Source organism: Cucumis melo, chromosome 6 (genome assembly GCF_025177605.1).
Source record: "Cucumis melo cultivar AY chromosome 6, USDA_Cmelo_AY_1.0, whole genome shotgun sequence".
In the NCBI taxonomy this organism is placed as follows: domain Eukaryota; kingdom Viridiplantae; phylum Streptophyta; class Magnoliopsida; order Cucurbitales; family Cucurbitaceae; genus Cucumis; species Cucumis melo.
The window spans coordinates 29,499,415-29,511,878 of NC_066862.1; the positions used below are offsets into that span (position 1 = coordinate 29,499,415).

The 12,464-nt window shown below is 36.2% G+C and overlaps 2 protein-coding genes across 3 annotated transcripts; both read left to right on the forward strand.

Annotated features, from left to right (window-relative positions):
- The first annotated feature begins 2,361 nt into the window (after nucleotides 1-2,361).
- On the forward strand, nucleotides 2,362-12,319 carry LOC103490883 (protein transport protein SEC16A homolog). The gene is made up of 13 exons (XM_008450621.3): nucleotides 2,362-4,619; nucleotides 4,845-5,171; nucleotides 6,624-6,752; nucleotides 6,934-7,056; nucleotides 7,218-7,385; nucleotides 7,642-7,767; nucleotides 7,849-7,983; nucleotides 8,643-8,770; nucleotides 9,229-9,337; nucleotides 9,423-9,740; nucleotides 9,821-9,973; nucleotides 10,094-10,398; nucleotides 11,259-12,319. The coding sequence occupies exons 1-13, from the start codon at nucleotides 2,907-2,909 to the stop codon at nucleotides 11,788-11,790; spliced, it is 4,266 nt and encodes a 1,421-aa protein (XP_008448843.1). The 5' UTR covers nucleotides 2,362-2,906; the 3' UTR covers nucleotides 11,791-12,319.
- Nucleotides 5,186-6,612, forward strand: LOC107990976 (uncharacterized). Of its 2 annotated transcripts, none has more exons than XR_007821858.1 (2): nucleotides 5,186-5,745; nucleotides 5,877-6,612. XR_007821858.1 is itself a non-coding variant. In XM_017045124.2 (2 exons), the coding sequence occupies exons 1-2, from the start codon at nucleotides 5,672-5,674 to the stop codon at nucleotides 6,335-6,337; spliced, it is 519 nt and encodes a 172-aa protein (XP_016900613.1). In that variant the 5' UTR covers nucleotides 5,186-5,671; the 3' UTR covers nucleotides 6,338-6,612. The 2 variants fall into 2 exon arrangements, 1 of the variants encoding a protein (XP_016900613.1); XM_017045124.2 differs by having other exon boundaries at nucleotides 5,893-6,612.
- Nucleotides 12,320-12,464: the final 145 nt, after the last annotated feature.

Consider the following 12,464-nt stretch of genomic DNA (forward strand, 5'->3'; position numbering starts at 1 on the left):
AAACCCCCTTTTATCTATCCTCCATTTTCTCATTCAGGTCTCGAAAGGGCTTTATTGAGTTGACAAGGTTAGGAGCAAAGCAGCCCTATAGGGTAGCCGATCGATCGACAAAAGTAGCAACTCTTTCTTCAGTTGAAGTTGTAGTTCTTCTTCCTGATTTTAAATATAGCACAATTAACCAAAATATAAAATTTCAAATATATCACTTGTAGACATCGGTAGACGTTCATTGAAATCTTGTTGTTTATAATAGTTTTGTCGATTACAATAATCTCACTTGTTTGAAAGGACTATAAATGTAAATCTACTCGAAGAATAAGCGTTTTTTAATTAATTATATATAATAAATTAGAGCTCTAATTATGATTGAGTTTAGGAAAGAAAAAAATTGATACATCACTTAGTTGGGACTTTGTTGAAATTAATGCGTTTTTTCCTATGTCCAATATTGTAATTTTATTCAATTCTTCTTTCAATTAATGAACTTTTAGAATTTCATATTGTCTTTTGTCAAAGTTAACAAGTGACCTTAATTAAAGTTGTAGCATTTATATAAGTTTAGGTTTTGAATCATATGAAAAAAGATACATACATACATACATACATACATACATACATACATACATACATACATACATACATACATACATACATACATATATATATATATATATATATATATATATATATATATATATATTATACTTTGCCTTCAAAAAGGTCAAATTTAAATTTATCCCTAAAAAAACAAAAAATAAAAGAAATAAAAGTTGAGTATGTATTCCAACGGAAAAATATTCCAAAGGCTAATACGAACTTATGTAAATGATCGTTTTTATACTATATGTACAAATATAGGTCAAATATGTACCTTATCCATTATTTGAAAGTTCTAATTATTCACCAAAACTAGTCTAACTCAATTGACATAGGAGATGTGTTAACAATAAGGGGTATATATGGATCCGATCCTCGTACCCCATTGTTTTGAATAACAAAAATTACAATTATGCATTTTTCTCAAATAGAGAAAAAATTTATGTGTGTTTGAAACTCGTGAAATAAAATATATGAGAAGCATAAAAAAGAGAGTCAATAGACACACAAATTTACGTGATTCACTAACGATGTGTTTGTTACGTCCACGAGATAAAGGGAGAACAATATTATTAGTAAGAATGTTAAAGAAAATACAAGATGACACCACTTGATTGTTCATAGCGTGACAAATAGATTAAAGACAATATATCATTTATACTTTCAAATAATATTGTTGTTCTTAATTAAAAGTAATGTTCATGCAAAACAACGCAGAAGAATTAATATATATATATATATATATATATATATATATATATATATATATATATATATATATATATATATATATATATATATATATATATACACTACCTATTACGACAATGTGTATCTCCCATTCCAATCTTAATTATAAGAATTTTAAGGAGAACGTTTCACTTGAAGCAATATTTATGTCAGTGTAATGACATTGTCGGTGCTGGACTTATATTTGTATGTTTTTCAAGCTCATAGATATATCACACACAAAATTTACTGTTCAAACTTCAAAAAAAAAAAAAAAAAAAAAAAAATCCTTTACCAATTTTTAAAATTGAAGACCCAAATAAATACAAACCCAAAAACACAACCCAATTTTTAAAAGTGAAATAGATACAATGTCAAACATTATGGTATATAATTAGAAAACACTACATTCCGAAGCTACATTTATTTTTATTTAACTTACTTTAATGTTCAATTTTAGTCGGTCTTGTGATAAACTTTATTTTATAAAAAAAATTTATTTATGTTGTTATAAAGATGGTAAATAGTCGATTCTAAAAATAAAGACATTCACAAACATAGTAAAATGGATCAAAATATTTATAAAATAAAAATGTCTTTTATTTACTATCATTTCTACTAAATAATAAAAACAGAAGATAGAAGAAAGACTAATGGTGAAATAAGTAAGTTAATGTAATGAAATAATAAACGTTAGTGATCATATCTAATAAGCACTTCGTTTCGTAATAAAACCACTTCAAAACTCCACTAATTAATAATCAAAACAATTAATTAATCCAACAAAAAAAATATTAATTCAACAAAAATAAAGAAAGAAAATTAAAAAAACGCAAAGAATCAGACAATGAGAGGAAAAGAAAAAATACGGAAACATCAACGTGGAGCAACATGAAACCTCCACGTATACAATAAAGACGCAATTAATAAATTACAAAAAGAAAATAAAATCACATAAGACGAAAATATTTAGAAAAAAAATGAATAAAAATTTTAGAGATTGATCCCAAAAAACGAAAAAAGAAAAAAAGAAAAAGAAAAAGAAAAAGAAAAAACACCGAAGCTCAAGGTGGGTGGGTGGTGCGAATTTCAGGGTTCATTTCTTTTTTTCATCTCTCTCTCTTTCTTTCTCTCTCTGTTTTTCTCTTTGCCATTTTGTTGCAAATCCATCTGTAGATCTGTAAGTTATTATGTCTGTTGTGCTAGAATTCATAGTTTTTCGTTTCGCGTAATGCGTTGAATTCTAGTGGATGTTTAGGTTTCTGTTTTGTTTTGAGTTTTGGTGTTCCTTGTAATTTGATATATCGTTGTTTGATTGGGGGAGGATTCGAAGGGTCCAGATCTTGCTTGTTTTAGGGTTGGATGTGTAGGATTGAAGCTTGCGTAGTTGTGGAAGTGGTATTGAGGTGCATTTGATCGATTAGGGGCTGGATCTCTTGGTATATGGTGTGGGTGTAGCTGTAATCGAATTGGGAAGTAATATATATATATTTTTTTTGAAGGGTTATTTAGTGGGCAGCGGTGTGAATTTGGGTTGGGGGTGTTTTATTAGGCGTTGGGTTGGATTTAGGGTTTAAAAGATGGCTGCAAATCCTCCTCCATTTCAGGTGGAGGATCAGACAGATGAAGATTTCTTTGATAAATTGGTGGAAGATGACTTTGTGGGGCCCGATGACTCAGGATCCAAGTTTCTTGATGGAAGTGATTCTGATGATGCCAAGGCGTTTTCCAATCTGGGTATTAATGATGCGGACAATACATTCAAGGATTCTGGTGGTGGTGACCATGGGCATGATGAAGCCGTAGGGGAGAAGGGTTCCGTGGAGTTTGATCCAGGGGCATTGGCAGGACATGCAGAAGAGAAGGGTACTTTGGTTTCTTCAAATTCTGTCGGGGGCATTGACGTGTTGGAATCGGGTAATGATGGTATTGGATCAGAATCGACCTCAGATTTGTTGGTGAGCAAGAGCGATGAATCTGATGGTCCGGCCATAAAGGAGGTAGGATGGAGTTCGTTTCATGCTGATTCATCGCAAAATTGGGGTCAGGGGTTTGGATCATATTCGGATTTTTTCAATGATTTGGGTAGTAATGACGCAGGAAGTCTCGGTGGGTCCTTGGAGAATAATTTGAATGGTGAAGCAACGATTAAATCTAGTGCAGACGAGAACTATGCAAATAACTCTGCTAATTATGTGCAGTATCAAAACGATCATCAAGTTTATGAAGGATCCAGTGATCAAGTTTCGGCTGGGCAGGATTTAAGTAGCAGTCAGCAGTGGGAAAATCTCTATCCAGGGTGGAGGTACGATTCAGCTTCTGGACAATGGTACCAGGTAGAGGACTCTGCTGCAGCGGCAAATGCGCAAGGTGCCGTTGATGCTAATTTGAATGGCGAATGGACTAATGTTTCTGGTTCAAACACAGAGGTTGCATATTTACAAACTTCTCAGTCTGTTGTAGGCACTGTAACTGAGACTAGCACGACAGATGGTGTTTCTAACTTTAATCAGGTATCACAGGGAAATACTGGGTACCCTGAACATATGTACTTTGATCCTCAATACCCTGGTTGGTATTACGATACAATTGCTCAAGTATGGTGCTCCTTGGAATCCTATAATTCATCAATTAAATCAACTAATGAAGCTCAGCATAATCAAAACGGGTATGTATCAGCTAATAGCTATAATTATGGCAACAGTAGTATGTATGGCGATTATGTGCAGCCTAACGACTATGGATCAAGTGATGTGCATAATCAAGGCCTAGATGAAAAATTGACAGGGTCTTACCATAATGACAACCAACAGAATTTGACTAGTTGGCAAACGGAAAGTGTTTCATCTCAGGCTGGGCCAACTTTTGGAGGAAATCAGCTACTGGATAGGTCTTCAAGTCCTGACTTTTCTTTAAGAAAAGAGCAGCAGAAGTCTGTTAGTTCTTATGGAACAGTTCCGTCATATTTCCAACCAAGTCAGGTTCGTAATGAGGTCAATGGACCTACCAGCTTAAATAGCTTTCCCTCAACTATGGATTATGGTCATCAGTTTCATCAGGATAATCCAAAGGAACATGAACATATGCCTCGATCGGGTGACTATTATAGCAGTCAGAATGTGACCAATATCCAACAATCGTTTCACGGAGGTCATCAGTCTTCTTTTGCTTCAAATGTTGGAAGATCTTCTGCTGGACGTCCTCCACATGCATTGGTAACATTTGGGTTTGGAGGTAAACTTGTAGTGGTGAAAGATAGCAGCTCTTTTGGCAACTCCACTTACGGAAGTCAGGTTTGGACATCTTTTTTCTGTCTGTTTCCTTTCTGTTGCTTATTGACTAATAGAGGGAAAGTACTGTCTCGCAAGTGTTTAATATTTTACTTTTCAATATATATATATAGACCACAATTAAAATAATCATGTCCCGCTATGTGTTTATTCAAATTAGAACTTCTTTAAGATTTATCCATTTGGATGCAAGTCTACTCTGATCCATCATCTTTGTTACTTGTGAAGGCTCCTGTTGGAGGCACAATTTCTGTCCTGAACTTGATGGAAGTTGTCATGGGTAACACCAATCCTAATGCTATTGGCAATGATGTTCGTGCATGTGATTACTTCAGTGCTCTCTGCCAACATTCCTTTCCTGGTCCATTGGTTGGTGGAAATGTGGGGAATAAAGAGTTACAGAAATGGATAGATGAAAGGATTGCAAATTGTGAATCATCAGGAATGGATTACAGAAAAGCTGAAGCATTGAGGCTGCTTCTTAATTTGCTCAAGATAGGATATCAGCATTATGGGAAACTCCGTTCACCATTTGGAACAGACACTGTGTTGAGGGTAACGTACTCCCCCCTTTGGATACAAGTGCGATGGATGTTATAACTAACTTTTGTCTTTGTTTATGTACATGTACATTTACATTGTTGTAATTCTTGCATTTTATACATGAAAAAGTAATGAAAATAATACAGTAGCCATATGAGGAGTTAAGATAATCTCCCTGAGAGGAAGGGCATGGAGTAAACAAAAGTTTACCAAAATTTGTACCAAAGATCGCTTGTAGGAGATATGTTCTTTAGGATGACTCATGACATGCATGTTTGTGTCGCTGATTGTTATGGAATTAGAGACTTTTTGTGGTGTGATGTGCCAATTTACTTATTCAACATTGTTTAACAATTTCTAATTACGAGTCTTTAATATTCAGAACTTTTTTCTACTTATTATTTTTAGACTTTTCATGTAGCTTTAGTGACTGCTTTTGTTTTCTATGAGTTTTTTTTTCTCTTACCAATATATTCGGGTGCAAATGATTGTTTTAAAAGAACAGTGTGTGGATGGGGAAGCGTCAGACGTGGCGGTTCTCATTTCCCTTCTTGAGAGCCATTCTTGACGTCTCGGGAGGAGAGAGGTGAGGGTTTGGGGTCCTCCTTTGGAGGGATTCTTGTGTAAGTCTTCCTTTCAATATTTGGTTAACCCTACGCCCGTAGGAGAGTTGGTCTTTTCTTTGGTTTGGAGGATTCAGCTTACTAGAAAGGTCAGATTCTTTTCTTGGTAGGTTCTTGACGGCTGACTCTATATGTTGGATAGGCTGTCCGGATTTTGCCTTCGTTAGTTGGTCCTTTCTGTTGCATTCTGTGTTGGAAGACTTGGATCACCTTCTTGGGCATTCTGCGCTGGCGAGTGGCATTTGGGATGCTTTTCTTCAGACTTTTGGCTTGTTGTATGCTCGTCATAGAGATGTTAGAGGGATGATCGAGGAGTTCCTCCTCAATCTGCCTTGTGGGGAAAGAGGCCGGTTCCTTTGGCGTGCTTGTGTTTGTGCCATCTTGTGGGTTTTGTGGGATGAGACAAATAGGAGGGTGTTTTGGGGAGTTGAAAGGGGGACTGGGGAGATTTGGTTGGTTATTCGGTATCATGTTTCTCTTTGGGATTCGATTTCGAAGACTTTTTGTAATTACCCTCTTGACATGATTTTGTATAGTTGGGCCACCTTTGTGTAGTGGGGGTCCCTTGTGTTTTGCGGGCTTGGTTTTTGTGCGCCCGTGTATTCTTTCATTTTTTTTCAATGAAAGCCGTCTATTTCTATAATTTTTTTTTGTATGAAAAGTCAAATATCTTGTCCAGTTCTCTATCTTGTAGTTTTGTTCTTTAGGTTGATTTCAACTTATTGTTGCACCTTTCTTTGCTATCGTCACACCCACGGGCATTGTTCCACCTTCTGTTCTAGTAATGAACACGTGAGGTCAACTACTATTATTTCCTAATTTGTACTTGTATTTTTATCAGGAAAGTGATAATCCAGAATCAGCAGTTGCAGGTCTTTTTGCTTCTGCCAAGAAGAATAGCGTACAATTCAATAATTATCATGCTCTTAGCCACTGCTTGCAAATATTGCCTTCTGAAGGACAAATGCGGGTATTAATTCATGATTCTACCATTCTCAAGGAAATACATTATAATGAGATTGAAATTAGAGTAAATGCGGGTATTAAATCGTAATTCTACCATTCTCAAGCAAATACACTATAATAAGATTGAAATTAGAGTAATTCATTACCTTCTAAGCGATTTAATAATTCCTTGGTGCATGTTCTAGGCAACTGCTTCTGAGGTTCAGAGTCATCTAGTATCTGGTAGAAAGAAAGAGGCTTTACAATGTGCCCAAGAAGGTCAGTTATGGGGACCTGCCCTTGTTCTTGCTTCACAGCTCGGTGATCAGGTTTGTTTTGTTTGGTTTTGTTTTGTTCCCCCCCATCTGTGGCTTTTATCTTTGCAACTCATCCTTCTTAGACCATGTCTTGGATTCTCAAATTCATCAAATTTGGTGAAAACTTCTTTTTAATTGTTATTTATGCATATCTCGTTTCTCAAATTTTGCAGTTTTACATTGATACTGTGAAGCAAATGGCTCTTAAGCAGTTGGTACCTGGATCACCTTTGCGGACCCTATGCCTACTTATAGCTGGGCAACCTGCAGAAGTATTTTCTACAGATACAACGTCTAACATCAATCCTCTGGGTGGTAGCATGGCCCAAAATTCTTCACAGGTGATGTAGGGTTAGGATTATTTGGGTCATGAAATATATTGAGCATTGTTGCTGTAGTGACTTGTCCCTTACTCAGTTATGGTGCTACAACGAATAGTATTTTACTTTCCATAATGAAGTGGAAACCATCTTAATAATAGGAGAGCAATGAAAATTGGTTTTTCTTATTTTTTAGGATATTTTATGTAAGTTTTTTTCCTGGATTTTTTCTTTTCCTTATGAAGCTCATATGTTGTTCTCTGGGTTATATTCACAGTTTTCTGCAAATAGTATGCTGGATGATTGGGAAGAAAATTTAGCAGTGATCACTGCCAACAGGACAAAAGATGATGAACTTGTAATTATTCATCTTGGAGACTCCTTATGGAAGGAAAGGAGTGAGGTTAGACTATTTCTGGAAAATGTTTGTGATTGATGTTTTATTGAATGTTTCATAACCTGAATTGGCTGGGCAACATTTCAGATAACTGCGGCTCATATTTGCTATTTAGTTGCTGAGGCAAACTTTGAGTCATATTCAGACAGTGCTAGACTATGTCTTATTGGAGCTGATCACTGGAAATTCCCTCGAACCTATGCTAGCCCAGAGGCTATCCAGGTATTCATTAGATATATTCTTTTCTTTGTATAAGAAACATGTTATTGATGAAAGAAAAAATATCTAAAGAGATACAAGAGGACATCTAATGAATTTCTCTTCATTAGCTATATTCTATGGAAAACAATCAGTTATACTCTTTAAGTTTTAACTTTCGGATATATGTGTGACACTTGTTGGGCATGTGTTGAACACTTGTTAATAACGATAAAAACGTGAATACTTGTTGATGTAAGACGAACAATTACCGGAACACATGAGTCAAAAGTGTTCAAACTTTTCTTTATTTATTAAATAAAATGGAAATAGAATAGAATATAAGACAAATTATTGGTTTTAGATGATGTTCTTATATAAAGAAAAATATATCTAAAACGTGTTCTCTTACTGTCTCCTTCTCATATAGGTGGCCTATATTTTTAGAAAATAACTCATTTAGGTGGCCTATATTTAAATAAAGAATAACATCTCGTTGTGGCGTGTTTAATCTTTAGATAAATTACTTTCTTATTTTTACAATATTGGGATTGCCTCTGCTATTGCATATTCTGTATGCAACTCAATGAAAACTTTCCTTTCTTGTGTCTTACCTATGTTCTTTCCTTTAGTTCTTTTGATGAATCACTTCATAAATTCTTACTACTTGTTTGTGTGGACAGAGGACAGAATTATACGAATACTCCAAAGTTCTTGGAAACTCTCAGTTTATCCTTCTACCCTTTCAGCCATATAAGCTCATATATGCATACATGTTAGCAGAAGTGGGGAAAATTTCAGACTCATTGAAGTAAGTGCCTTTACTGGTTTTACATCTTTTTTTTTCCTTTGCTAAAATAGTTAAATTTCATAAAATAGAAAAAAAAAATTGTGAAGAAGAGAGGATGAGGATCCTCCTGCGCATATGGAAATTGATCTTGAAGCTAAAATATGAAAAAAGTTTGTAATTTCTTCAATTTCACATAAAAAGGCCTAAGGTCCCCGGAAAGTGCTAAAGCACCTAAAAGAAGAGCATTCATGTTGTTTATCTAAGGAATTTTTGTATGTTCAAAACAGTGTTTCTAAATGGCCACTGAAGAACACCATCTATAGAACCAAAATCAATAGCTGCACTGTCTAGTCCTTTGACAGTAGCTGAATAGACTATTGAGCTTTTTTATCCCATTACAATTGATTTTGGGTTTTGTTTTAGCATGTTGATTTTACAAATTTTGCAAAACGATCATGATATTCTGGAATTTGGATCAGGTATTGCCAAGCAGTTTTGAAGTCACTCAAAACTGGTCGCGCACCTGAAGTTGAAACGTGGAGGCAGTTGCTATTTTCTCTCGAGGAGAGGATTAGAGCCTACCAACAGGTATTCATCTCATTTCTTTGTTTCAGAAATATAATGCTGAGGGCAGTTTAAAAAATGTTTTATACTATTTGTACACAACTCTCAGGGTGGATATACAGCAAATTTGGCCCCCGGAAAATTAGTCGGAAAACTACTAAACTTTTTTGACAGTACTGCACATCGTGTAGTTGGGGGCTTACCTCCTCCTGCACCATCAACCTCGCATGGTAATATTCATGGTAATGAACATTATCATGAGCCAGTAGTCCCACGAGTATCAACTAGTCAGTCAACAATGGCAATGTCATCGTTAATTCCATCTGCTTCAATGGAGCCCATAAGTGAGTGGACTGCTGATAGCACTAAGATGACAGCTTCAAACAGGAGTGTTTCAGAGCCAGATTTTGGAAGAACTCCAAGACAGGTGTGATGTTTGTAATTTCCATTTTTTCTGTTACTTCTGTACGGACTAGATCAATGGATCAATTTTATTATTTGCAACAGAATCAGATCGGTTCTTCAAAGGAATCAATGTCAGCTGATGGTCAAGGAAAAACGCCAGATTCAAGAACATCTCGTTTTACTCGTTTTGGTTTTGGTTCACAATTGTTGCAGAAGACTGTTGGACTAGTCTTGAGGCCTCGCCCGGGTCGGCAGGTTCTTAGCCATACTAATACTTTTCATGAGATCTTTGTCTTCTCTCTCTCAATCTTGTTGCCTATATCCCTTCTATCAGCCAATTAAATTTGTTTTTCTTTTCGGGTTGTGTTGGTAAAGGCGAAGTTGGGTGAGAAGAACAAATTTTATTATGATGAAAAGCTGAAGAGATGGGTCGAGGAAGGTGCTGAATCTCCTGCAGAAGAGGCAGCCTTACCACCACCTCCTACAACTGCACCGTTCCAGAATGGTGGAACTGATTACAACTTGAGATCTGCACTAAAGAAAGAAGCACCATCTCATGATGGGATTGCTGAGTTTCCGAGTCCCAATCCTACTCTTGCAGAAAATAGTTCCGGAATCCCCCCTATCCCACCAAGCTCAAACCAATTCTCGGCTCGTGGGCGGATGGGTGTTCGTTCTAGGTACTACAAATGTTTAATTCTTAATTTCATTCAGTGGACCATGTGTTTCTCGTTGCAACATTCAGTGGGCTTCTTGGCAAAATTAATATTTGGGAGATTTTTTGAAGTAAATGATCAAGAGTTGGAGTGATATTGTGGGTTGGTTTGTAATTTCTGGCAAGTTTTAAATGGTTTGTAATGGCCCAGTGGGGTTATTACAGAAAGAAACGTTTGGTCATTGTTCGTATTACTAGAAGGGAGAGAAGTTGTGAAATAACGAAATACTTGGATATTAGGTTCCAGATTCGTAAAACTAATCAAATCAATGTACAGTTAAAGGAATACTTTGGGAGAACTGGATGCTTGGTATTCACCTTGAGTGCATAGTTTGGGCACTAAAAATGCAGATCTTCATAGATAAACCAGTTAAACATTTGGCTGGTTGGAACAGGAATGGAATATTGGAATATAATGCCTCGCTTAGAGTATTGTACTAATAAATTCCAATGGTCTAATAAAGGTCAAGTACCGTATGTTTTGTGGGAACGAGATTGGTAAAACTTTATCCTGGGGTTCTTAAGTGTCCATGAACACCGAGTCAATGGGTTGGATTATTTATTTATTTTTGCTAATAGAGATCTATAAGCTTGATGAGGCTTCGAAATGGTGCGGTTGTATCTAGGATTTACTTGCTATTCGTCACATTTTCAGATCATTTATTTGTTCATATACTGATTTCCGTTATAAGTATTGAATGCGAAGGAGAAAATGACTGATATATAGGAAAAGGATTTACTCTTTCTTGGCTAGTTATACCTTTCTTAGTTCATAAATCAAAGTATTTGTACACATTTTCAGGCCATTTTGTTTTATTTTGTTAGGTATGTTGACACCTTCAACCAAGGCAACGGGAGCTCAGCAAACTTGTTTCAGTCACCTTCTGTTCCTTCAATTAAGCCGAAGGTTGCTACCAATGCGAAATTCTTCGTTCCAGGTCCCGCATTGTCAGCTGAACCAACGGAGGAAACTTTACCGGAATCCTCTCAGGAAGACACCACAACCAGTGAACACCCTTCAACGTCCACCCCAAATGATTCATTTTCTACTCCCTCATTAGCTACCCCCATGCAAAGGTTTCCTAGCATGGGAAACATCTCAGTAAGAGGTGCAAATATAACTGGCCGCGGAACCTTTGCAGCAGCCAACGCCCGACGAACTGCATCATGGAGTGGTGGAAACTTCAGTGATGCCTTTAGCCCCCCTCCTAAACAACCAACAGGACTTAAACCTCTAGGTGAAGCTTTGGGTATGCCCCCATCATCTTTTATGCCTAGTGAATCACCGCCTTTGGTCCACACACCGATTAATGGCGGTGGCGGCATGGGAGATGACCTCCATGAGGTGGAACTTTAAGTAGTTAACATGTAAATACCAAGTTTTGTTCCTTAGTTGATCTACACAGATACTTGAATGCAATCGGTCGTGGCTGCAGCTCTCCTGCATAAAAAGGTCAGTCATATGCACCAGAATATAGAGTTCATTAAAGCAAGTCCTCAGCAAGGATGTGCCCTTTTTGTTCCCTTTTTTTTTTCTCTTGAAATTTCTTTGTTCCCAACCCTTGAAGTTTGTGAACACAAATATAGTCGACAATCTTTGTATGTTTATGCTTAGATGTCAGTTCTCACTTTATTCTCCTAGGAGTTTCCAAACGTATGATACTTCTGGAGCTGGTATTTTACATTAAAAAGCAAAGACAAGAAGGCCTTTGTTGGCACATCATTGTACAGTTCATTTGTTTATTTTTTTTCTCCCCTATTTTTCAGAAACTAGAAAAATTGGCCCTCAAGGTGCTTCAAATTGAACATCATCAAGATGGAAAAATGTATTGAATTGTGAAGAATAAGATGATTTGCTTTTGTTTTTATATAAATTTTTTAGTCCATTAAGTTTAGTAAAGTGATATTATCCCTTTGAATTCTGTCATTGTAATTAGCTTTAAGATTCTGGTCCCATCCTCTTTTACCGAAAAAGAGGATGTAAAAATGTTTTAGAAGTCTATCGAAGCTTTTATGTGCTCGCTTTGTGGC